General features: G+C 51.9%; 1 protein-coding gene across 13 annotated transcripts in view; it reads left to right on the forward strand.

The window, feature by feature from the left end:
• Positions 1 to 25,637, forward strand: part of CUX1 (cut like homeobox 1) — a 377,843-nt gene that overhangs the window by 175,405 nt on the left and 176,801 nt on the right. For all 13 annotated transcript variants that reach the window (XM_058711654.1, XM_058711653.1, XM_058711661.1 and 10 more), the window contains one exon: positions 1,191 to 1,238. In XM_058711654.1, coding sequence (XP_058567637.1) covers positions 1,191 to 1,238 — 48 coding nt within the window. The remainder of the gene's footprint in view (positions 1 to 1,190; positions 1,239 to 25,637) is intronic.

Raw genomic sequence — 25,637 nt, forward strand, 5'->3', positions numbered from 1 at the left:
GCGGTTCAGAGGTGGCGAGAGCCCAGACGGGCACATTGACAGCTGACCTACAAAGATCCTGCCTGCCTTCCCGGCTCGGACGCCACTTCCTCTGTGAAACCACTCCTCACCTCCCTTAATCTGAATTGACCCTTCCTCTGTGTTTCCCACCCCCCCCCCCCCCCCACCTTCCCCGGGGCTCCTGACAGAATGCTTTGCCTTCTTGTGTTCCGGATTGGTTGGCACATGTCCAGTCCTCACCGGTCTAGTCAGTGTCCGTTGGCGTGTGCTTAAGGCCCGGAACCCGGAAGTACACGGATACCTGGCTTTGGTCCAGACTTACTAAATCCGATCTGGCGCGTAGGTCGTGCTCAGTGAACACCTCAGATGTCCGTGCCTCACGTCATTGACTTGTTGGTACAATTGACACGACGTCGTGGGAGTCGGAGGCGTCCGGTGTGTTGGTTCGGCACCTTTGTATTTTGCCCCGTCGTTGCTGTAACAGTGTGAGCCTTTATCACATCGCGTGATTGTCATTTCCTTGTTGCGTTGAGAACAGTTCAGATCTAGTCTCCCCGCAGCTTTGAAGTTTACGATACAGTAGTGTTGACGATAATCGCTACGTTGTGCCTCAGCCAGTTATTTCATTTCAAAGAGAATCTTCTCAAGGAGACTCATACCGACTTCCCTCTGGGCTGTTCCATCGTCTTAAAATGTGGACTGGTGGCTTGGGATGAAATTTCCACTGACCGTGTCAGACACGGCTTCCAAACAGATGTATCTCCTAGTGAGTGACAGCGCTCTAAGGCAACAGCTAAAATGTGACATGGGGACCCCAGATCCTTTTCAGACACCTTTTCAGTCCAATCTGCACCGTAACTCCTGTTTTATGCTAAGCAGGTCACCTCAGACCGATACGAGCAAAAACTTGCGTCCCTAGCGCGTTGGGGGGTGAGGTGCGTATAACCTGGACGGGGTAGAAATAAAATCTGATGGTATTCTCGAGGAAGTTCATTTAAACGACAGAGCGCCAGTCGGCGTGATTTATGTTGTCCGAACGAAGGAAACGGACAGGGGAGGGACCAAGATTGCTTTATCTAATGGCAGTCATCACCGGAATTCAAAGCTGTTTTGATAGGAGGACTTAACGAATGTTTCCCTTCTCTTTCCTTCTCCGATGGCTGTTTCCTGACGCGCCCCTCCCGCTCCAGGATTTGCGCAAGCAGGTAGCGCCGCTGCTGAAGAGCTTCCAGGGGGAGGTAAGCATTTATGTTTATTTTATACCCTGAGCCACCCTTCGTAGTTCATCGTGCTTTCTTTTCATTCTCATTAAGTAAATGCCATTGACAGAAGGGGCTTGCCCAGATGGAACCTTCCCAGCCGCACTAACTCAATGTCATGTGGATTTTGTGCTTCCCGGTGTGATGTTTCCACTGGGTCCTCCATTAAAGCCCGCGTGGAAAGCGAAGCCGTGTCCGCAATGGAAGGAGGTGTGGCGGATCCAGGGGCGAGGCGGCCTGAGCGCTTGCACTTCCCACGGTGGACCGAGTTTGTCCACACCGCGCCCCCCCCCCCCCCCCCCCCCCCCCGGGAGCCCGCACGTCCTCAGGCTCCCCGGTTGCCGGAGTTAGCCTGGGGCTGCAGCCGCCAGGAGGCCTCCTGTGTGGGGGGCGGATGCAGTGGGGCAGGCCGGTGCCTTCGTGCCCAGCTACTGAGGCAAGAGGGATCTTCACTTGCTTGAGGCTGGCAACAGCCACGAGGAGTCCATTTGGGCTCAGCAGAAGCAAGAGCTCTCTGTCGGGTCCTTCCAGACGGGGACTGCGCCGTCTGGCAAGATGGCGGACAGCCCTTGGAGACGTGAGCGGTCGAGGTGGGTGACGCTCCGGCTCCTTCATGGCCCTTTGTGTGGTCCCGGCGAATTTGAGAACACCGGGAATTCTGGGATGGTTGCGGAGTTACCCGTTCCCAGCTCTTCGCTTCTCCCGTTGGAACGATGGCAGCAGTGGTAATACTGAGGAGAGGGGACAGGACTTTTTCAGAGCCCTCCAGAGAACCCAGATTGGTAGGATCGTGGGATTCTATTTTTTGGCCACTTCCCGATGCCCAGAGAACGTGGGGAGGGGGCCGGACCGGCGCAAGTGAGACGGCAGGTTCAGGGCGGGCCTTCTCGGCCCCGCAGCGAAGGAGGCCGGCATCCTGGGCCCGGGGGGCTCCAGACGAGGGGGCGGGGGCTGCCCTTTGGCAGATTCTCCAGGTGACCGCAGAGGGCAGGGGAGCCGTGCAGGAAGCAGCGGGCACCGTTGGCACCGCCGAAGGTTTCAGGAGGGACGCAGCAAAGGGCCCTTCTCTGCTCACCGTCTCCTGCCGCAGGAAGCCCTCCCGCGTTCGGCTCCCCGAGGCTCAGAGGCTGTCACTGTCCCAGGGCCGGAAGGACACGAACTGCCTTTCCTCAGAACTGCATCTCCGAGCCTCGTTTTCTGAGCGAGACCGTCACCTTACACCTGCCCACATTGATCTGATCTCTTCTTTTCCCTGTTCAGCGGCTTTCCTGAGGCCCGGTGGCTTAGTATTTCTGCAGCCGCAGCAGCTCAGGGTGCCGTTTTGGGGGTGTTAGCTTGTTTTTCCTTCTTTCTGAAAAATTTCCAATCCGCCTAAAAGCGGAGAGGCTAGCGTGACGGGCACGCATACGCCCTCTACCCAGCCTCGCCGCCTGCTGCCGTTTTGCCACGTTTGCTCCCCCTGCCCTTTTGAGGTGGCCCCGCTCTGTGCCCCTAAACACATCCATGCTTGTGTCCTAAAAGTCAGGTTCCCCAGTAATACCACAGTAACCCTGAGTATCTCACCCGGGAAAGTAACGCGCCACGATACTTAATATTTGGTCCCAAATCTATCTCCCAGTTATTCCCAAAATGTCTTTTATAACTGCCCTGCCCTTGAACTGGGGTTCAGTCAGGTTCATGCATTGGATTTGGAGATGGGTGGGTGTATGTATGTATATGTATATGCGTGTGTGTGTGTGTGTGTGTGTGTGTGTGTGTGTACGTATATGTATACATCCACGTATATATACGTACACACACACACACACACACACACATCTCTCTTTTAATATAAAACACTGCCTCTACACCCTGTCATTTTTAAGAATTTAACACATTTGGGTCACCCGGGTGGCTCAGTTGGTTAAGCATCCAACTTCAGCTCAGGTCATGATCTCACAGTTTGTGAGTTCGAGCGCCGTGTCGGGCTCTGTGCCGACAGCTCAGAGCCTGGAGCCTGCTTCAGATTCTGTGTCTCCCTCTCTCTCTGCCCCTACCCCCTCCTGCCTGTGCTCGCTCGCATGGTCTCTCTCTCTCTCACTCAAAAATAAAATAAACATTAAAAAAATTTTTTTTAAAAGAGAATTTAACACACTTATTATAGATTGCCCCACATTCTGAATGGGGTAATGGCTGTGGTTCTGGATATATTAATTTTGAAATGCCTGAGAGACGTCCAGATTTCTTATCTGCCTATTTTTTAAAAGGCTATTGGAAAAATAAATATTTTTATAACACCGCTAATATTTACCAAGCCTCTGCTAATTGCTCTGTTTATGTGAAATAATCTGTGCTTTCTAGTAAGCTAATTTGAGTAGAAAGGGCTAAATGCTACTTGTTTCTGAAGAAAGAACTCTCCTAGCAGAGGGCAGCTGCAGACGGGGACCACATGTACAGGGTCGGTTTTCCGACGAGTAAGGCCAGAAGGCAGCAAGCCTTGGTGCTCCAATGAAGCAGGATCCATTCGGCCTGTGTTTCTACAAAGCTTCCCTCTCTAATCAGAGGATTGCTTTCGTATCCTTTGTCAGTGTCCGTTGCACGCGATTTTATTTATTGGATATATTCTTGGAGTGTATCCCCCAGTGCTAGAGTTTCCCCTGGAACAGCATATGGTGTTGGTGAGAACACGTTCTTTGCCTTCGAATTTGTGTAGATCACTTTGCTGGTGGAGGTCCCCGAAAGAAAAATACCAAAGAACGAGATAAAGTGTTCGGACAACTAGACATTCATGTATCCGCGGTGTGTCAGACTGTCCTGAGAGACGTTAGCCTGGCCAGAGGACCGTCACCCCCTTCGGTGTTTCCTGGTGGTCCTCCGTGTAAATCCAGGCACCTTCCAGGCGGATGAGACCCGCATGCTTGGGCGGCCGCTTGCCTTTCTAGACTCTTCTCACTCCTAACCCCTATCGCTGGATGCACGCCATTCTGAATTTCTGTCAGGCCCTGGTGTTTGGGGCATCCTCGCCGGCCCCCGGGCCTTGGCACAGGCAGAACCGCTTCCTTACCTGGCTCCCTCAGCTTGGGCGCCCCTTCCTCAAGGAAGGTGTCCCCTGAGCCCCAAATGATAGGCCACGCCCCTTCTACACGTGTTTCCCATTGCACGCGCATGGCTTCAACACATTTGTCGTCATGCCTGAGCACCGCCTGTCCCTTTGTCCCTCGTCCTCTTTAGCCTGTAAAACGTGTGAGGGCAACCACTGTGCCTGGGCTTGTTGGCCGTTGTTTCCTAGCACCGGGCACAGCAGAAGCTCAAAAGTCTTGAGGCTCTCAACAATGGCTACAGAATAGATGATGGAGCAGTAAGGTTCCTCTGGAGGTGGTTTTTAAAACATTTTGCCTCCATCCTCTCGTCGGGTTGTGTTATATTAATAAGGAAAAAGGTACGCCAGAAAGTCTGCTTGGAACATACCTTTAAAAGAAATGAGGGGCGCCTGGGTGGCTCAGTCAGTTAAGCACCTGACTCTTGATTTCAGCTCAGGTCATGATCTCACAGTTTGTGGGATCGAGCCCCACATTGGGCTCTGCACTGACAGCAGAGAGTCTCCTTGGGATTCTCTCTCCTTCTCTCTCTCTCTGCTCTGCCCTGCCTCTCCCCAGTGTGTTCTCTCTCTCTCTCTCTCTCTCTCTCTCTCTCTCTCTCAAAATGAATGAATAAACTTAAAAAAAGAAAAGAAAAAAGAAACTAGTAAATAACTGTATTTATACAGCTGGTTGAATAGTAGGGAATACTATGGATCGTAATGGTCACTCAGAGTTATTATAACAAAGTCTTCACATTTCACTCCCTGAAATTTGACTGACTGATTGACTGATTGATTGCTATACCTAAGTTTGTGTGTTTCATGAGCCTGGCCAACAGATCAGTGTGGGGAAGGGGAATAACCTAGATGGTCGATCCAATTTAAGACTTATCTTAATCTAGTAATTTAGACAGTCCCTTCAGTAAAGTGACCCACTCTCTAGGAAAGTGCTAAGTCTTGTAACTTGTCTCCCCATCTCCGTGCTTCACTCCCTGACCGGGGTCCTGGTGTATAAAAGGTTGAGCTGGGAAGGAGTGGCCTTAGAGCCTACTCCTCTTGGCCGTCGGGGAGCTGGATGCTTAAGCCAGGTGTTCTCAGAGAAGAAAATCCTCTTAGGAAATAACTTAGGTGCTTGTATCAGAAAGGAAATGAAAGACTGAAACTCTGTGAGCTCAGCATCTAGCTTAAAAAGTTAGAGAAGTACAACAGAATAAACTCGAAACAGGAAGAAGGAAATAACAAATATAAGTAATAATAAAAATATCATAATAACAATAATAATAATAATAATTAAAAGACTGAAGAGAGAAACAGCCCCAAAACTGGTTCTTTGAAGAGGCTACTAAATAGACAACCCACCTTTCTTCCTAAATCAAGAAAGAAAATGTTAGTAATGGAAATAGGGATAATGTTGCAGCTGCAGCAGAGATTAAAAAGATAGTAAGGGAATATTACAGTCAATTTCATGCCAATAACATTTTAAAACCTAGACAACATGGACACATTTCCGGAATACCAGAATGCACTAAAGCTGATTAAAGAAGAAGTAGAAACCCTGAGTAGCCTTGTAACTATTACAGAAGTATTCCCATCAGGTATGGGTGCTTTTAGGGAGTGTTCTGTCCATCATCCATGAAACAGACACGTTCTAATCTTTCGCGGGCTCCTTTAGAAAATAAAAAAAGAAAGAACACTCCCTAACTCTTTTTGCGAAGCTAGTGTCACCTTGATACCCAAACCGGTAAAGAATAGTACAAGAAAAGAAAATCCAAAGTCAGTCGTATTTATGAATAGATATCCAGAAGTCCTTAAAAGAGTATTCACAAATGGAATCCGTCAAGTTCCATGTATGTCAAGAATGCTGTTTGGTTTAACATTAGAAAAATGTATTAGTGTATATTAATGTCATTAGCAGATTAAAGAAAAAATTATCATAATAGTTCTAGGAAAAGAATTTGATAAAATTCAGCATCCATTCATGATTTCAAAACAAAACAAAACAAAACTACCAGCCAACTGATACAGAGGAGAATGTCTTTAATCTGGGGAAAAGTATTTGCTAAAAGCCTATGTCGATCATTATGTTCTGTGATATAAAAAAAAATCCCTTAAAAATCAGGAGCAAGAAAAGAATGTGTACTATTACTGCTTTTGTTTAACATTGTCCTGGAAGTCTTAGCTAGCATGGTAGGCAAGAAAGAGATCAAGTATTGTCAGAGAAGGAACAAAACTGTCATTTTCCAAGTGAGCCTCAATTATTAAACAAGGTTGCTAGATACAAAATCAATATGCAAAAGAAATGATATACTTCTACATGGACAGCAGACTGAAAAACAACACAACTAGAGTTAGCAACAAAAAATAAAGCGTACCTAGAAGTAAAGGTAATAATGCATAGGAACTAACTCTTCCTGGAGAAAAATAGATCATTTATTTAACATGAAAGACATTAAAGAGGACTTAAATGGAGACAGAGAGAGAGAAAGTATTCAAGGATAGAAATTCCCACTATTATTAAAGATAATCAATTTCCCTCAAGTCGATTAGAGGGAGTCATTGTCATTCCAATCAAAATTCCAATAGTACTTTTCAGAAAACTTGAAAAACTGATTCCAGAAGTGATCAAGCAAGAGCAAGTGGTCAGTAATGGTGAAGGTCGTATTAAATAAGAACAAGATGGGACACCTTGGTGGCCCAGTCGGTTAAGCATCTGATGTTTCAGCTCAGGTCATGATCTCATGGTTTGTGAGCTTGAACCCAGCATCGGACTCTACCGTCAGCATGGAGCCTGCTTCAGATCCTCTGTCTCCCTGTCTCCCTGCCCCCCTCCTTCTCTCTCTCTCTCTCTCTCTCTCAAAAATCAATAAACATTTAAAAAAGAGCAGAGCAAAATGGAGGCTTTGCCCTGCCAGATGATGATGAAAGCTACAGTGATTGGCACAGGGATAAATATAAATACAGTAATGGGACAAAATAAAAGATCAGGAACTGACATCACCCATAGAAGCCACGAGTATTGCAGAGATGGGACTGTAGATCGGTGAGGTAAGGGTGGATTTCTCAGTAATGGTTCCCCCAATAATTGGTTACCTTTTTGCAATTAAGTGAGATTGGATCCATAACCTCACACCATATGCAAACACACAATACAGGTGAAGACTTAAGGCAACACTTTAAGCCTTTTAGAAGAAAATACAGATAATGATGACTTTGGGTTGGGGAGCATTTCTTAAATAAGAAACCATAAAGGAAGAAATTGTTACATTTAACCGCATTAACATTTTAACGTAAGTTTTTTTGGTTTTTTTTTTAATGTTTGTTTATTTTTGAGAGAAGGTGGGGGAGGGGCAGAGAGAGAAGGAGACACGGAATCTGAAGCAGGCTCCAGGCTCTGAGCTGTCAGCACAGAGCCGGATGGGGGGCTCGAACCCACAAACTGTGTAGGAAAATGCTCCACCTTTCTGAAGACATTTTACAGTATCTGTTGGAAACTTGTAACAAAGATTCAGACTTACGTAAAGACCGAATGTCTCTGACATGAACAGTGCTCCCCAGGGCCAGACTGAATAGGTCATGGGTTGGGGGAGGGGGGAGGGATCTTTGGCCGCGAGTCACAAACCCGGAGGAGACAGTTGCCACACACTTAGGTAACAAAGGATTAATATTCAAAAAATATTTTAAAATTTTGCCCGTTAATAAGAAAAAGACATAGGAAAAGGGGACAAAAGCCACGAACGGCATCCTCAGAGGGGAAAATCAGAACGGTCACTAAGTATATGAAAAGATACCCAGCCTATGAGCAGAAAAACGCAAATTCAAATGATTTCATCGCAGCTTCCTCCTATCTGCCAGGTTGGCCAAACTCCAAAACTCAAGATAGGAGTGTAAATTGTGTAGCCATTCTGGAGACCAGTCTGGCATCAGATACTAAAGCTTAAGAAGCACGTTCACCTTGACACAGCAGTTCCACTCCTAAGAATATGTCCTAAATAAGCTGAAATGTGGGCCCCAGGAAGCAAGTTCAGGAGTGTTGGAAATGAGTAAGCAAGCAGACACAGCCCACTTTCCATCAGCAGTAGAAAGAATTACGTCAAGCACGGTACATTCATACGATGGAATACAGCGTAGCAAGAGAAAGTTAACGACGTGAAAATGCGCACTACCGCGCTGACGTTGTTTAGGGGTACGCGTGTCCCTTTATGATATAGTGAAACCGTAAAGGAAGAGTTAAACAGGAAATTCAGAATAGAGGTTATCATAGTGAGGCACAGGCGAAGTTTCAAAGGTCACGGAAGCGTCCCTACTCCCAGGTGCTCGTTTTGTTAATTATACCCGATGTATTCTTTTGTAAGCATGAGCTGTTTCTTTGGAGAAGAAATAATCGCCCTTAGAAGGCGGTGGCTGCGTGATTATAGTTTTGCCCGGGAGGAACCAAGTATCTTCCCTCCCCTTTGCATTTTGTCCATGATAAATTTTCCTCTCCCGGCAAGTGGGTGCTTCTGGGGAGGCCGTGCACCTGGGAGGGCCAGGGGGGGAAAGCAAAGTTGTGAATGGTGTTCTCAATGACGTTTGTGGGACACCAAGCAAGTCAAGTGCTGTGTGCTAAGTGCTTTCCAAGCACGTGCTCACGCCGTCTACACGGCACTGGAAAGGCTCTGCCCCTTCCTCAAATACCGGTCCCTCCACGTGGGCTCTGGAACCCTCCTCTCTTGCCCTCACAGGAGCCACAGCCCTGCGGGGACCCCTGTCCTGGGTCTTCGGTCTCTGCTCATCTGCATTCTGTAAGCACCAGTATGTTCCATCTTGAGACAGAGTGAGTGGGCAAGTGCCTCCCTTGTCCCCAAGCTGCCGCCTTCTTTTTTTTTCTTTTAATTTTCTTTTAAAGTGTATTTATATTGAGAGAGACAGAGAGAGTGCGAGTGGGGATGGGGCACAGAGAGAGGGAGCATCTCAAGCAGGTTCCACACTGTTAGTGTGAAGGCCAACGTGGGGCTCAAACGCTCACGAACCGTGACATCACGACCAGAGCCGAAATCGAGAGTCAGACGCTTAACCAACTCCTGGCGCCCCTGTCTCCCAGCCTTGTTGGCCAGGCTTCTCCAGAGAGCTGTCTCCACCCCCGTGTGCCCATTACTCTCGGACCCACCCCGGTCTGGCCGTCTGCCCCCTCTCCCTTGACCCCTGTGGTCCCCGGCTCTCTCATGTCAGGGACATTCAGGCCTCCCGGCGGCTCCTCTCCATGTGTTCCCTTTTGACATCCCACGATATCATGCCTTCCAGACTTTCCGTCTACTTCTCTGCCTATTGATTTTTAGGCTTCTTGGGCAGCTCCTCTGCATTCAGACCTCTGAATGACGGCGTCCTGTGCTGTGCGATCTCCCGGGACCCGTCTGCCTCTAAGATGTCTGTCTCTAACTCGGTCTTCTCCTTTGTGTTCCAGGCTCACGAGACTGCCTCTTGCATATTACCCCTTAGGTATTCCACTGGAAAGGACTCTTCGCCCACAGCCCTCCCGTCTCCAGCTCCCATACCTGCTGGGGTCTCCGGCTGCCTCCTTTCCCTTCTCAGCAATGGCTCCGCAGTCCGCTCGGCAGCCTCGGCTGGAAATCTGGGACACCCGCTCCCTCCTGTCCGCCCCACTCGCCATCCTTCCTCCCGCCGTCCTCGTCTGCCCACATCTTACCATCCCGACTCCCCACAGCGCGTCCAAAGCCATCGTTTGCCACTGAGACCCCTGGTCTCTGTTCCGGCCCCTGCCCGCTCCACCCCCACCTTAGCTCCACCCATCAGCCAGGAGCGGGTCCCTTCCTGCTCACTGCCCTTCCGTGGCTCCACTGCCCTTGAGGCAAGCACGGAACCCCGACCTCAGCCTTCAGGGTGCCTGGCCTGGCTACGTCCTGACCTCCACCCAGCCCCGTCTTACTCGCTTTTTGGTGCTTTCTTCAGGTGTCATGCCATCAAGAGGTCCCTGCCTGCCCGTCCAAACCAGGGTGTTCTCACTCTTCCTCTTGTAGCACCTTGTCCCTTTGTCCGGAGTGCTTTTCTCATTGTCTTCGTGGGTTTGTCTGTGTCCACCACTCTCTCCAGACTTTCTGTGTCCGCGTGGCCTTGTAGACCCACTGCCTGGCCCTAGCGAGCATGCAGTAGGTGTCCACTAGATGGGTGAGGGCCAGGGGGCAGCACTATGCTTATTTCTCAGACGGCAAAGCTACGCCCAGAGAGGAGAAGTACCCACCCAGAGTCGCACGGGTGGTCACGGCAGGGCTGAGACCCACGTTGGTAACCGTCCGATACTGCTCGGGGAACAGGGAGGGGGCACCTGCCCTCCATCACCTCAGCCACCCTCCCTGGTCTTTGATAAGGACCTCGGGCGTCGGTGCCGCGTAACGTGCTTTGCAAGTATCCCTCCGGCCCCCCTCTTCTGACCAGCCCCTCCTGTGTGGATTCTGCCCGCCGTGCTGTGCCTCACACGTACGTAAATACCCCCGCGTGCAGACGCTTTGCCACAACTTGATCTGTACTCCTGGGAGGAGTGGGGGGCCCTGGTTAACTGAAGGCGGGGGCTTCACGCCTGTGTCCCCTGCTCCACGGCCCACACGGACGGCCAGACTCATCTTTGGAAACTCACCGTCCTCCCGAAGGCCCACTGTGTGCGTGACCTACCGACGGTACTCAGAGCCGCGGCCGGGCCACGTGAAACTCCACACCGCCTCTCTGATACCTGTTTATTTCTTCGTGCAGTGAAACCCTCTGAGTACGTACAGCTCGGGGCCATCCGGGAGCCAAGGATATAACCCTGGATACAGTTGACAAAGCCCCTGCTACCTCGAAGCCCACGTTCCGGGGAAGGGAAGCGTAATAAAGACGAGGAGTGATGTCAGATGGCGACGAGCTCGGGGCTGGGGAAGGAGCGTGAGGCAGAGCAGGCCGAGCAGGGGCGGTGCTCCCGGTGCCCGGAAGGCTGAGGGGACGAGGGAGGGAGGAAGGCCAGAGCACTCGGAGGCCCCCGAACACCCTTGGGAACCATTTGCCATCCACCAGTAGCTGAAATGGATTAACGGTGGGTAAATATTCTATGAATTCGTTAAGAGGAACTAAGAGTTTTGAGGATGTTCTGTAGCCCGTGCCTGTGGCCCTGTTACATACTTAAGCTTTTAGATCTAAAGGCCATGTCTAAATAAAGCCAGAACGTCCAAGGACTTTATTCCAAAGAACATTTCCCAGGGACTTGGAAGGACCTGGGAGTTGGCCCCGGGCTCTGCCACTCACTCTCCGGTAACCTCGGGCAGCTCAGGCCTCCTTCCGCCTGACTTCGCTCATCTGTAAAATGAGCGGGTGAGCGAGATGGTCGGCGAGAAGCCCCGTAGCTCTGAAGTCCAGTATGACTCAGCGGACGAACCCTTGGGTTGACCGTCATCAGCAGAATAGAAGAGGACATTTGTCAGCAGTTAGAGCCGCTCAGAAATGGAATGAGCAGTCCTCTAAGGTAGTGAGTTTCCTGTCGCTAAGAGTGTTCAAACAGGGCCAGAGGACCAAGGTCAGGGAGGCGGTCAGCTCTTACCCATTCGGGGCCCCGTCATGCCTACACTTAGCAAGGGCTGCACTGAGTGCCGTGGGCGGGACTGTGTCAGAAAGTTGGACCGGACTCTGGTTCCCCAGGCGGGTCCTCAGAGGGGCCAACAGGGCTGCGTGAGAATCACCCACGTGTTCCCAGAAATTCTGCTCCCCGGGCTCCTCCCACCCTGAGGTTCTGGTTCAGCTGCCCGGGGCAGGGCCCGAGAAGCTGGAATTGGACAGAGTCCACGCGTGGTTCTCCTGCGTGGCTGCCCACTGGGCCGGGTTCCCTGCGCGGGTGCCTCCTCTCCGGGTTACGCTCTGTGGCGCTGCCCGCTCCAGCACCTGAGACTGGCGGGGAGGGGGCTCCGTGATTCAGCTTGCAGTCTTTCCGGGCTTTCGGTCCGTGGCTTCTGCTCCGGCCAGACTGGTCCGCCTACCGTCCCTGAGCATGCCCCTGTGGTTTCCCGCCTCTGACCTTCTCCTAAAGTCACGGCCTCGGCTATTGGAACCTTCCGCCGTTCCTCACCTAGAAACACCATGTCCCTCCTTAAAGACCTGAGCGTCTGCCTCCTTCGTTCCTCTTCCTGCCGTCCCAGCCTGAGCTTCTAGCTTTTTCCTTCTCTTCGACTTCATACCCTCTTCCTGGCCTTACCGAGCCGTCCTTCCCCTGTTACTGAGTACTCCTCGAGTGCTGTGTGCCAGGCTCCCTGCCAGGTTCCTGAGTGACCCACAGGAGCAGCAAGGCTGCTTCTCCCCGCCGGGAGACGGCAGGGCCATCTGTGAGTTGGGACCCCGTGTCCCGGACAGGTGAGCGTGGAGCAGACCGGGCACCCCCGAGGACACTGGCAGGCGCCGGCTGTCCGCTTTCCCCGGGGGGACCTTGTTTCTCACCCCACGCGGCCATCGTCGGACTTGTAGGCCTTTTCACGTGCGTTGGTAGTTGTGGCCACGGTGGTGACGGCGACAGTGTTTTAATGACCTCACGGCGCGGTCCGAAGACCGGGTGCACGCGGTGTCTTCCTGGAGGCTCCCTCCGTGACGGCTCAATTAGGGGAGCGGTAGGGCTGTGGTTCAATATTCAGGCCAGCTTCCTAATTGAAAACACATTTTCCCCTCCGAAGCTGCAGCTGGTTTGCTTCTGCTCATGCAGAAAAGGATATAACCTTGCCTAACATAGGAAATGAACGGTTGAGAGAGAAGCCAAATTCAATTTCAGTCAGATATGTTGAGGCTAAGCCCGTGATCTATGGAAGCAGGGGAGCGAGCCGTGTGCATGTGGAAAGGGGCGCACTCAGCAGTCCATTAATCACGGCCGCCCGCCCGGCGCTGCCGCCACCGCGTGGGCCTCTGCGCCGGGGCCGCCCCTCCGACGGGGCTGGACCGCAGCCAAGCACTCCAGAAGTTAACCTCTTAAAGACCCGGAGCTGCTTTCTGTTGAATAAATGTAATTTTGTGGTCAGACATAAATGCTTGTGATGTAGCAGGAGCTTTGAAAACAACAGTGAGCCAAAGCTATTACAAATTGCTCTGCGTTGTGGAAGTCAACAGCATACATCAAAACTCCGAGTGTATGGCAAATTGATTTCGGCCCAGAGCTCTGCAGCTATTCAATAAAAGTCCTATTAAGCCATTGTATGTAATGAACAATCCAGAGCAAATCTAATATTTTCAGTGGATAATTATTTTTAACATCCTCTCGGTAACCGTCAGTAGAGCTCTTGGATGTTTCCAGCGTGGACCCGCGTGCGGTGGGCCCTCCTCGGCTCTCATCTGCCTCTGCCGGAGGCCCCAAGGCAGTACCCCCCCTGCCCCGAACTCGGGGTCCCCCTGCAGGGTTCACCGGCAGACCCTGATCCCGGAGAAGGACACGGAGGTTCCGGTCTCCCCGAGCCTGGCACGCGGCGGGGCCCCAGGAAGCACTGGCTGAACTCAGATGAACTGAGTTGACATGGAGCAAGGAGGCAAAGAGCTCTAGAATAAGAGAGGAAAATGCTGTGTTGGCTCCAGAGCCTCTAGAGACCAGAGGGTCACAGGTCAAGAATTCGAGGTACCATGTGCTGTACCCAGAGGGAGCCCCAGGACTCGCCCACTGCCCTTCTGCTCCTCGACAGCTGGGGAGACAGGCTCTGTGTCAGGGAGCCCCTGCTGATGGAGCCACCAGAGTGATCGTGTTGCCAGCTGAGTGGGGGTCACCTTGGCAGAGGCCACCTCCTCGGCTGCTCCACCACTCCGTTCGCAGCCAGGAGGTGACCCTGGTCACACTGACTCCTGTCACACTCTTTATATCAGTCTCTCCTTCCAGACTAAGCTTCCAGAGGTCAGGGTTTACTCATTTATTCTTTCATTCAGTTAGTATTTACTGAACACCTACTCTGTGCCAGTCTGGACCTGACCTAGACTGTGGTCTCTAGTTGTAGGTAATTAAGCTGCTTTCATGGTGCTTAATAGCTGAGCAGGATCTGTGTCGTCAGATGGGAGATAGTAAATGAGGGATGGGTGGGTGGGTGGGTGGATGGATGGATGGATGGATGGATGGATGAGCAAGTGGATGGATGGATGGATGGATGGGTGGGTAGATACATGGGTGGATGCGTGAGTTGGATATATAGATGAGCAAGTGGATGGGTGGATTGATGGATGGATGGATGGATGAGCACGTGGATGGATGAGCGTGTGGATGGATGAATGGATGAGCAAGTGGATGGTTGGATGGTTGGATGGATGGATGGATGGATGGATGGATGGATGGATGGATGAACAAGTGGATGGATGTGTGGATGGATAGATGGGCAAGTGGATGGATGGATGGATGGATGGATGGATGGATGGATGGATGGATGGATGGGTGGATGGATGAGCAAGTAGATGGATGTGTGGATGGATAGATGAGCAACTGGATGGATGGATGGATGGATGAGCAAGTGGATGGATGGATGGGTGGGCGGGCGGGTGGATGGATAGATCGGTGGGTAGATACATGGGTGGATGTGTGAGTTGGATGGATAGATGAGCAAGTGGATGGACGGATGGAGAGATGGAGAGTTAACACCCTCAGTGTATAAATCAGAAGTATTCTCTGTCCATAAAAGAGACCCCGTTCTGTCTGCTTACACTTCCAGAACTTTGCGGGGAACCATGTGATACCAAGAGGCAGCTGTGATATGAAGATAAGGGCCCAGAGTTACAAGGCCTGGGTTTGAGGCCTGACTTACCATGACCTTGACTTTCACCATGTCAGTGGCCCTCTCACTGCCTCTCTTTCCTCATGTGATAAACATGAAGGATTGGGGAAAATAGCTTCGAATGATGATTAGAAGTAGTATTTGTCTAATTTATTTTTTCTGGACTAAAGTTATCCGACTTGTAATGGTCATATAGTATTTATTTGAATACTGTGGAATTTAAATTATTAGGGTATTTTATTTTCTGCAGAGCTCTCTTCCTTGGAAAAACTCAATCTGGATGTTAATTAGGTTTTACTAATGTTCCATCAATTTAATGCAGTAATTTCTTAAATGAAACTGACACCAAGGACCAGATGGTCCAAAGGAGGACTGTGAAGGTGTGTGCGGGGCCCCCGGAGGGGCTGAGAGATGCTGATACTGGCTGAGAGCTCAGACGAGTTTGCCCACATGCCATCTCTCCCTCGGTCTATTACAGTCGTGCCGCTGCTCCCTTCGCTGGTAATCATTTGCACAACATTTTACGTCTGTAAGTTCCCATTTCCACGATCTCGCACAACCTTACCCACGACCTTGTGCTTAGTGACGTTATCGCCAACCAGAGCGACAGGACGGGAGGATGGCCGTGAACTTGAGGAGCAGAGTGGGTTCCCGGGAGTGAGGTCTGTGCCCCACCTCTCGCCCCCAGCTCCATGCCCTTGACGCCTCCCCTGTCACCGTCTCTTGGTCCCACCTGTCCTGGGATCTGTGGCTCCCTGGAGCCTCGTTATGGCCAGCCATGTGCCACCTGCTTGTCACTAAACACCATCTCTAGCAAGTATTCCCGGATGGCGGGAGCCCACCCCTGCAGTGAACATCAGCCACACGCTTGTTAGCCACCTGCACAGACAAGTGTTGCAACAATCGTCGGGGTCGCAAGTGGCCTGAACAGGGTTACAGGTTGGAACCCAGGTGTTTGGACTCAGGCAGATACTCATTCCACTCACCGCCACGGAAGGGGGCATGGACCAGTGTTTCACGTAACTGCAACTTCCAGAGCCTTCCAAGTTGCCAGCCAGGAAAAGGCAACGCGGCCAAGTAGCCCAATGACCGCCCAGCTCCCCTCCTGGCTGTTCCTCGGCCTCATCCGCTGCCATCGTGAGGACCCAGAGTGGCAGGAGAAAGGGGGTAAGAGTCGAGTCGGGCCCACCCGGAAGCTCACGCTAGCTGAGCCCCCTAGTGGGAAGGGAGAGTAACCTGGAGAAGACGTTCCGCTGAAGCCTACGGACTCTGAGCGCAGCCCTTGGAGAGAGGAGGGAGTGGAAGGAGAGAGCATCTCCTCAGCCAGCCGCCAGTCACCCTGGCCACAGATCTCTGAGAGACCCACTTCTGCCAAGAGACCCTGGGAATTCGGCCTCCCCCACTGCACTTGTTCGTTCATTCGTTCATTTTGGCTGCCTGTCTGTGTATCTGTCTGTCTGTCTGTCTGTCTATCTATCTATCTATAAAACAGATGAGACTGAGCAGGGAAGGGGAAGAGAGGGAGGGAGATGGAATCCCAAGCAGGCTCCTTGCTGTCAGAGCAAAGCCCGACGCGGTGGTTCATACACAGGTGGTTCGAACTCACCGAACCGGCTGAGCCACCCAGGTGCCACCCTCATTCCCCTCTTCGGCCGGCCGTCTCCTTCTCAACACACAGCTTCCTTCTTCTCTTTCCCTCAGAATTGCCTTCCCATCCAGAGTGATCACTTCGGGTCACCTCCTGATTGCCGTCCCCAACCTTACAGCATAAGACCGGGGGCCCTGGCTTAGCCCCCAGGCCCTGCCTCCCAGCTGCCCTGGCTACGGGCACAGCAGCACCCCGACTTTTCTGGAAGGCAGCACACCCTGTCTCTGTGCAGGCTCCCCTTCCCCACTAAGCCCCGGCCCTCCCACCACGAGGAAGTTCACTCTTCTCTTCCGTAAGTGTTCACAACATGAGGTACAGAACAGGATCTGTAATATCCTACCGTTTGCCTTTTTTTGAAAGGGACGACGACGTGTGTATACAGATGCTTGTAAATGCGTAAAATATTTCTGGAAAGATGCACAAGACGGTCTCCGCCTGTCAGCCAGGCAGCTGGGTGAAGGTGGATGTGCATGGGAAGGAGACCTACTTTTCACTGCATTCTTACACTTTCTGTCATTTCTATTTTTATTTTCTTTTTGAAATTAAATGGTGGTTAGGATATTCTCCAAGTTGTGCCGTCATCACCACCGCCTGATTCCAGAACATTTCCATCACCCGAGAAAAGAAACCCTATACCCATTTACACTTCCCATTCTCCCCCGACCCAGGCAACCACGAATTGACTGCCTTTCTGTCTCTGCAGGGGTTGACCCCTCTCAACATTTCACTTAAATGAAATCATACACTGTGTGGTCTTTTGTGACTGACTCCTTTCACCTAGCATCACGGTTTCAAGATTTATCCGTGTCATATCCTGTGTCAGTGCTTCATTCCTTTTAATGGCTGAATAATAATCCATCGTATCGATACGCCATGTTGTTTTAATCCATTGTCGGTTGATGTGATGGCCATTTGGGTTTCTGCCGCCTTTTGGCTGTTGTGAGTATGCTGGTGTGAACATTCATACGCAAGTTTTTTGCACAGATTCACGGTTTCCTTTCTCTTGGATATGTACCCAGGAGTGGAATTGCTGGATAATATGGTAACTCTGTGTTCAGCTGTTTGAGGAATTGCCAGGGTGTTTTCCAGAGTGCCTCATTTTACATTTCCATCGCCGGTGTATGAGGGTTCCAGTTTCTCTCCATCCTCTCTAACACTTAACCGCTATAGCCTAATGGATATGAAGTGGTATCTCATTGAATTAGGGGTTTTGATTTGCATTTCCCTAATGACTACGGACGTTGTGCATCTTTTCATGTGCTTATTGGCCATTTGCATATCTTCTTTGGAGAAATGTCTGTTCGGATCTTTTGTCTATCTTTAAATTCAGTTGTTTGTCTCTTTGTTGCGTTGTAAGAGGTCTTTATTTATTCTCTATACTAATCCCTCGTCAGATACGTGATTTGCAAAAATGTTCTGGGATCCCAATCTGTGGGTTCTTTCGTTTTCCTGATAGCGTCCTTTGAAGCACACAAGTTTTAAATGTGATGAAATCCAATTTACCTATTTTTCTTTTGTTGTTTATGCTTTTGGTATTGTACTGAAAGTCACAAAGATTTACAGTGGTGTTTCCTTATAAGGGTTTTGCAGTTTTAGCTCTTATATTTTGGTGTCTGATACATTTTGAGTTAATTTCCACGTACGGTGTGAAGTAGGGGTCCGGCTTCCTTGTTTGGCGTGTGGATATTCAGTGTATCTCTGCGTTGTCTGTCAAAAATTCTTTCCTCGCTGAATTGTCTTTTCACCCTTGTCAAAACTCAGTTAACTACAATGTGAAAGGTTATTTCCAGACTCTCAATTCTGTTCCACTGATCTAATGGCATGTCTGCCCTTATGCCAATACCACACATTCTTTTTTTTTTTTTTTAATGTGTATTCACTTTTGAGAGAGAGAGAGAAAGAGAGAGAAGCAGCATGAGTGGGGGGAGGGGCAGAGAGGGAGACAGAATCCAAAGCAGGCTCCAGGCTCTGAGCTGTCAGCACAGAGCCGGACGCGGGTCTCAAACTCATGCACTGCAAGATCAGGACCTGAGCCAAAGTCGCACGCTTAACCGACCGAGCCACCCACGCACCCACCAGTACCACACATTCTTGATTAATGTAGCTTTGCGGTGAGTTTTGAGATTGGTAAGTGTGAGTTCCCCCACCCTTGGTTTTCTTTCTTGAGAATGTTTCGGCTGTTTTGGACCCCTTGGATTTCTTTTTTTTTTTTTTTTTTTTTTTTTTAACGTTTATTTATTTTTGAGACAGAGAGAGAACAGAGCATGAATGGGGGAGGGTCAGAGACAAGGAGACACAGAATCTGAAACAGGCTCCAGGCTCTGAGCTGTCAGCACAGAGCCCGACGCGGGGCTCGAATTCACGGACCGCGAGATCATGACCTGAGCCGAAGTCGGCCGCTTAACCGACTGAGCCACTCAGGCGCCCCCGGACCCCTTGCATTTCAATACGAATCTTAAGGATCATCTTGCCAGTTTCTGCCACAAAGCTGGCTGGGGTTTTGACAGGCATTGCGCCGAATCTGTAGATCGAATTTGGGACTTTTGCCATCTTAACAATATTAAGTCTCCCAGTCCGTGGACATTTTAAAATCTCACTTTCAGATGGTTTATGGCTAGTGGATAGAAAGACCATCGATTTTTGTGTATTGATCTTGTATTGTGGAACCTTGCTGAACACTATATGTGTTTTTTATATCTTTAAGATTTTTTTTTTTTTTTCTATATACATATATTACCTGTTCATAAAAACTGTGTTTGAAAAGCGTCACGTAGGAAAAGAAAAGGAAGAAAACCTCCGGTAGGCATTCGGCCTCCTCCACGGCCCCACTGCGATTTATCTGTGAGGTTTGGGCGGGGGTCGGCTGAGGCCCCAGAAGACAGGCTAGCACAACGCCAGGCACACGTCAGCCACCGCTTAAATGACCCTGTTGCCCAAGTGAAGGGCTGAACAAACCAGGAAGGAATTCGGGCAGCCAGACGGTCCCCCTCAGGGGCGCCCTGCTATTGGCAGAGGCTTTCCTGCTGGGAAGCTGCCACCCTGCCTCGTAGCCTCTACCTGTTGGGCCTGGTTTTGCAGTCGGGGGAGAGAAGACAGCTCATCGTCCTTGCCCACAGCAGCCCTTCAGAGCGTGCTGACAGCCGGAAGGTCAGCTGTGCGTGGCAAACGGTAAAGGAAAGAGAGGACTAACTGCCGCTTACTGCTTTCATCGTCTGTGCCGTAATTGTCCTGCTGTTCTCTGCCACAGATCCCTTCCCCGTGGCCCCACACCTTTATTTCCCCGCCTGTCCTTCGTGACACGATCTTCTCCGGGCCTCTCCGGTTGCCTTCTCTTAGAGACTTGGTCCAGGCGGGAGGCGGGTGGTTACGGAATATTCCATCGGTTGTATAGGAAGCAACTGCGTGGTGTTCCCCACGTCTACGCCGCATTGCTTCCTAACTGCAAGCGTCCTGTGGGATTTGTCCATCCCGCTTCCAGCCGTGTGGGGATTTCCAGCGAATCTTGTCCACTTGGTAACTTTGCAGTAACAGACTGGAGAAGGCGTTTCCTATAATTAATTCCCTGCCACGCGGAGTATCCTGGATGCGATGCTTCCTCACTGGTGTCTGTCTGCGAGTTGGAGGTCATGAAGGAATGTGACCTTGACAAAGAAAGCTGGTGATGGCTGCTGAGCTGGCGGGGGCAGGTGGGCAGCTGGGCTCCCACGTGGGCCCGTTCCCAGTCTCTCCTCCTTCCACGTTGCTCCAAAGGCAGCCTGGGCGCCAGAAGAGGGGCTCCCTCCGCCCCGGGGTCCTCTCGTGTCTCCCACGTGGCTCACAGCAAATATGCTCTCTGCCACCGTGATCTTGCTTTAGAAAACGTATACCTTCCTTTTACGTGGCCGTGTTCATTTCAAATGAGAACTCCAAAGCTGGGGCCACGCCCGCATCTCTTTTGGACAGGATCTTGGTCATTCTCCGTTGACTTCCGGTTATTCCACGTGACTCCTCCAATCAATCGTGTTTTGCTCTTGAAAGACGGAGAGCGAGACAGAACTGTTCTCGTCCCTGAAGCTCTTGCTGGTCCTTGTCGGCCTATAGTCCAGCAGAGCACATCGATCTGAAGATTCTGTGAATGGTCCGTGTTTATTCCTAACTCATTAGCTTGGGAATTCCCGGGGTGCAGGCTAGGGGGTGTTTGTGGGCGTGCCATTGCCGCCACGGCATCGTAGGTGTTGTTTAAGCGTCTCCGTCCCCCAAGACTTGAAACAGAGGAAGACGGCCTGTGGCGTGGTGGCAAGAGAATGCTGCATTTGGATTGTTTCTAGAAAGTTACCAATGTTTTCTCAGATTCTGTACACTCCAGATTCTGCCGGCTGCTTGATATGGGAGATTCTCATAGTTGATTTTCACAGCCCAGCAAGGAGCAGGTTATTCACTAGACAGATGAAGAGACTAAGGCGTAGTTTAAGTAACCCCCCTCCAGACCATCCGGCAAGCATGCGCTAGGGCCGACCTCAGACCGGCGTCTCTGTTCCTTCGAAGCGCACGTTTCTTTCCACTGACTGCACGGCCCCGGGCCCCGTGCAAGCCCCAGGGTGCTGTGCTGGGTGTCATCATATGCTTAGTGGCGTCCTTTAGGGGCCTGGCTCCAGACTTGGTCAGTTTCCGCATCTGAGAAGCGGCGTTACCGATCTGGCAACCGCATCACCATTCACAGCAACCAAGGCTGATTCTCCCCACTTTGCAGACAAGGAAACTGAGGCACAGAGGTTAATTCGGTGGCTGAGGTAGCACACCTGTGTTAGTGCTGGGGCCGGGACTCACCCTTCTTCTTCCCACACCATATCCAGGCCCTCAGCCCTGTGTGTCACCACCCTACCTAGCACCTGTGCGTGGCAGGGCCCCGGGCGGCACCCTGGAAAGCTGAGCCTTTGCATTTCAGGATACACAACACTGGGGGAGCATGAGGACCAGTCCTTCCGTCCCGTATGTTTTTGGTGATCCCTAGGCCCTTGTAAAAAGCCCACACCGTTGTCCGTACCTGGGCCTCACGGCTGGCGTGACGGAGTACCCGCGTGTGGCCTGTGGGGGGTGGCAGCCCAGCGGGGCAGGGCCAGGCGCCCGCAGCAACCTGCTCACCGCACCGAGGAATGGCTTCCTTGTCTCTGAGCGCGGCGTGCGACAGGTGTGGCACCCAGACCGAGGCCACCAGTGTACAAGCAGGGTGCACGCTGTCATGATAACAGCGAGGGTATCCTGCGCCTCCCAAGTGCTCGGCCCAGTTACGGGCACATTCCTTGTTACTATTTACCTAAAACCTACGAAGAGGTCTTATTTTCTCCCATTTTAGAGACGACATCACCTGGTGATTTCATCACCTGGTTATTTACCCCAACCGCCCCCCGCACCCCCCACCCCCACCCCACCGCTTTCCTCCGCTGCTGCCACTTGCCCAGGGCTGTCTTGTTCCGACAAGGAAGTTAGCGCTTCCCTAAACTAGGCCCGAACTTTGCTCTCATGGCTTCCCGCTTTTTAGACTAGACTAAATGGGGCACGGTAAAAGCCCCCCTGAAGCTCTTAATTATAGGAAGCCGCCTCCTCCAGTCTGATGCTACAGTTACCAATGCCGCACGAGGAGTCCCTTAGCCCGTCAGCCGTTTCTGCCTGGAACCTACCCGCATCCATTCACAGATGCTCCCCAGGCAGCCTCCCGCGTTCGTTGGGACCCGGGCGCTGGGGTAAAGAGAGGAAGGCGCCTGTGCCCCTGCCCCTGGCCTGGGATAGACCGCAGGGTGGTGGGGAAGAAGCTCGTGGACGTGAGTCATCATCACATGGTGTGGGAAGTGTGCAGAGAGGGATTTGCAAAGAGCCCAGGTGGCACAGGGACCGAGTGACCAGTGGCACCCGGGAAATCAGGAGGACACCGAAAAGGAGGCATCACCGAGACTGGCTCGAGAAAGAGAGCTGGACTCCCCCATAGGTGAAGAACATTCCAGGCAGAGGACCTAGTGTACAAAGACCGAGAGGCCTGGAGGGGCGTGTCGTGTCGAGGGGACCGGGGCTTGGTGTGGAGAAGCCTGGTCAGTGCTGGGACTTCGTGGGAGGTGAAGTCAGCAGGGTGAAGCACGGGCCACGCTGGGAAGGGCTTTGGGGCCTCAGCCTGAGGAGTGTGGATTGTAGTCTGGGAGTGAGGAAAAGCCACCAGGGCAGAGTGGCTCTATGTTTTTTCTGGGTTCTGGGACAGGGACCCAGAGGCCCTGAGAAGGACACACCATACTCCGTGGCAGGCCACAGTTCCGGAGATCCGCCGGGCATGGGTCTGCAGCGTCCAAACTGGAAGTCGTGGTGGTGGCGGGGGGGGGGGGGGGGGGGGGGGGGGGGTCGGGGGGTGGGGGAGGGTGTCAAGTCTGAAGCATCAAAGGCAGGAAGGAGATAGTTCTGAGATCGATTTCTGAGGCCAAACGAACAGAACTTCTTGCTTGATTGATGGTTAAGGCTGGTCGTCAAGGGGGATTTATACATCTGTAAATATCACACCGTTCCGTCCTTTTCCCACCTCTAAGCAAAGCATCTTCCGGTTAAAATTCAGGCCTGTGCTCGTTCCCCGCCCGCCCCATTCCCTTCCCCAGCGGCAAACAGGAGAATCCTATCGCAAATTCAAGTAACAGCCCCCAACGCCTCAGACCCGTCTGTGTTCCAAGTCACGGGCGAGTGAGGGATTTCCGCAGGGAACGTCACCTGAAGACATCAGCATGCCCCTAAGAGTTAGAGCACACCCTGTGCGTGTCACACAGGGGCCAGTCCGAACAGGTTGATTCTTTTAAAAGTGGCGTGGCGGTTTGTACAAAAACGGATGCCTTGAGTGTGTAAATTCTCTTCCGACTGACCCTCTGAAAGCGGACACGTAATTTAGATGATATTTGCATGATGTTTCATTCCCCTTCTAGGTACATCACGGGTCAGTGATTATCCCCAGCCCTGAGAACCAGCTCACCAAGAGCTCCAAGCCGTTAGATCTTCCTGTAAGACAGGCATTCCGGCCGTTCCCTTCTCGCCGGCATAGAAAATAAAATGCAGAGAGGCGGAGGGTACGTGGCTGGCTTAACATTCCCAAATGCACGAACGGAGCCTTGTCGTCAATCCAGTCTAGTGGTTTCAAGTCCTGTGCCCTTTCTACTTTGATACGACCCTCCCCAGCCCTGCCCGCGATAAAAATAATATAAAATATCCTTTGGCCCTCACGATATTGGGGATTTGGTCCTTGTTTTTACTTTGTGCTATCTTAGCAGTGTGACCACCCCGGGACTGATAACAGACAGCTTGACTAGATCGTGCTGCAGTAACAACCCCAAGTCTCAGTGGCCTACGGCAACGGATTGCTTCTGGTCCATATAATACAGGCCGTGGGCTGACTGCCGGCCCAGGGACCGTGTGTGGTCCTCATTAGGAGACCCCAGTGGAAAAAGTGGCTCCTGTCAGGTCACACTGGCCTCACGACAGAAGAAAAGAGTGCCGTGCTGTGGCTGAACCACAAGATTGCTTTTTTAATCTTAAGCTTGGGTGTGGCGCCTGGCCCTGTCACTTGTATTGCGTCGGCCAGAGCAGCTCACGTGGTCAAGCCTGACGTCAGGGGGGCAGGAAAGCGCCCGCCACAAGCACGCTGCCACTGCCGCGGACTGCTCTCCGTCACACAGGGAGGGTGACGGTCACGGCAGCAACGAGTCGAGAACCCACACGACCCCCAAAACCCCACAGGGCGGTTCTGCTGGCGCCCCTGTGCCCGGGCACCTGCTCACCCCCTCCCGGTTTCAGGGGTCACACAGGAGATCTCCAAAACCCTCCCAACCTGGCCTGAGTGTGCGTATGACTGTAGGCAAGGATGGGTTGTTTCAGATTCAGAATAAGCTCCCTTCCAATACACTTGTATCTTTAGCTTTAATTCTTATTACAGAAAAGCCAAAGTCCGCACGGTGGGCATGGTGTTGCTGAGGGGGTAACCGGTGGGTCCGGGGACCTGCCGAGCACCCCCCCCCCCCCCACGCTTCCTGCCGCTGAGGATGCACGGCCCACCGCAGGAGGGCGCTGTCGGGCGGCTGCCGTGGGGAGAGAGGCTTCGAGCACTAGCCCCAGCCAAGTGGCTGTCGTCACATCAGCACATGAACCATACTTTCCAAAGAACTCTTTACGTTACTAAACATTTTCGTGTAGACTTTTTTTTTTTTTTTTAACATTTATTTATTTTTGAGACAGAGAGAGACAGAGCATAAACGGGGAAGGGTCAGAGAGAGAGAGGGAGACACAGAATCCGAAACGGGCTCCAGGCTCTGAGCTGTCGGCACAGAGCCCGACGCGGGGCTCGAACTCACGGACCGTGAGATCGTGACCTGAGCCGAAGTCGGCCGCTTAACCGACCGAGCCACCCAGGCGCCCCTCATGTAGATTTAAAACGGGATCCCCTAACTGCCTGCTCACTTCGGCAGGTGAAACTGGTGCTCACTTGAGGCACGTGGCCACTCGTACAATAAGAAGATACCAGACACCTGCCGTGCGCCAGTCAGGAGGAAAGGCAGTTGAGGCAAAAAGCATAGTGCGGGCTTTCAAGGAACCCAGGATCTCCAGAGGGAGCCTCATCCGCAGTCCTGAACTTCCAGACAATCCCATGTGGTGATGGGTGTGTCCCACAGGCAGCGGGGAGATGGGTCAGTGGAGCCTCGAGGATCAGAGGAACATTCCAAGGAGGCGCCTTCCAGGCTGCAGGGAAATTGCTTGAGTATTCAGGGAACAGGGAGTAACCGGGCGTGGCAGGAGGTGAGGCTGATCCCTGGAGCCGAACAGGTTTTCCCCAGGGCCAGGGCTTGAGTGCAACCAGAGCTGCGCCAGACCTGGCCCAGTTCCGCCACCCCTGACCTTGACCTCGCTCACAATGGCTTTGAGGGGGCGGGGATGGCAGG

Source organism: Neofelis nebulosa, chromosome 18, assembly GCF_028018385.1.
Source record: "Neofelis nebulosa isolate mNeoNeb1 chromosome 18, mNeoNeb1.pri, whole genome shotgun sequence".
Classification (NCBI taxonomy): domain Eukaryota; kingdom Metazoa; phylum Chordata; class Mammalia; order Carnivora; family Felidae; genus Neofelis; species Neofelis nebulosa.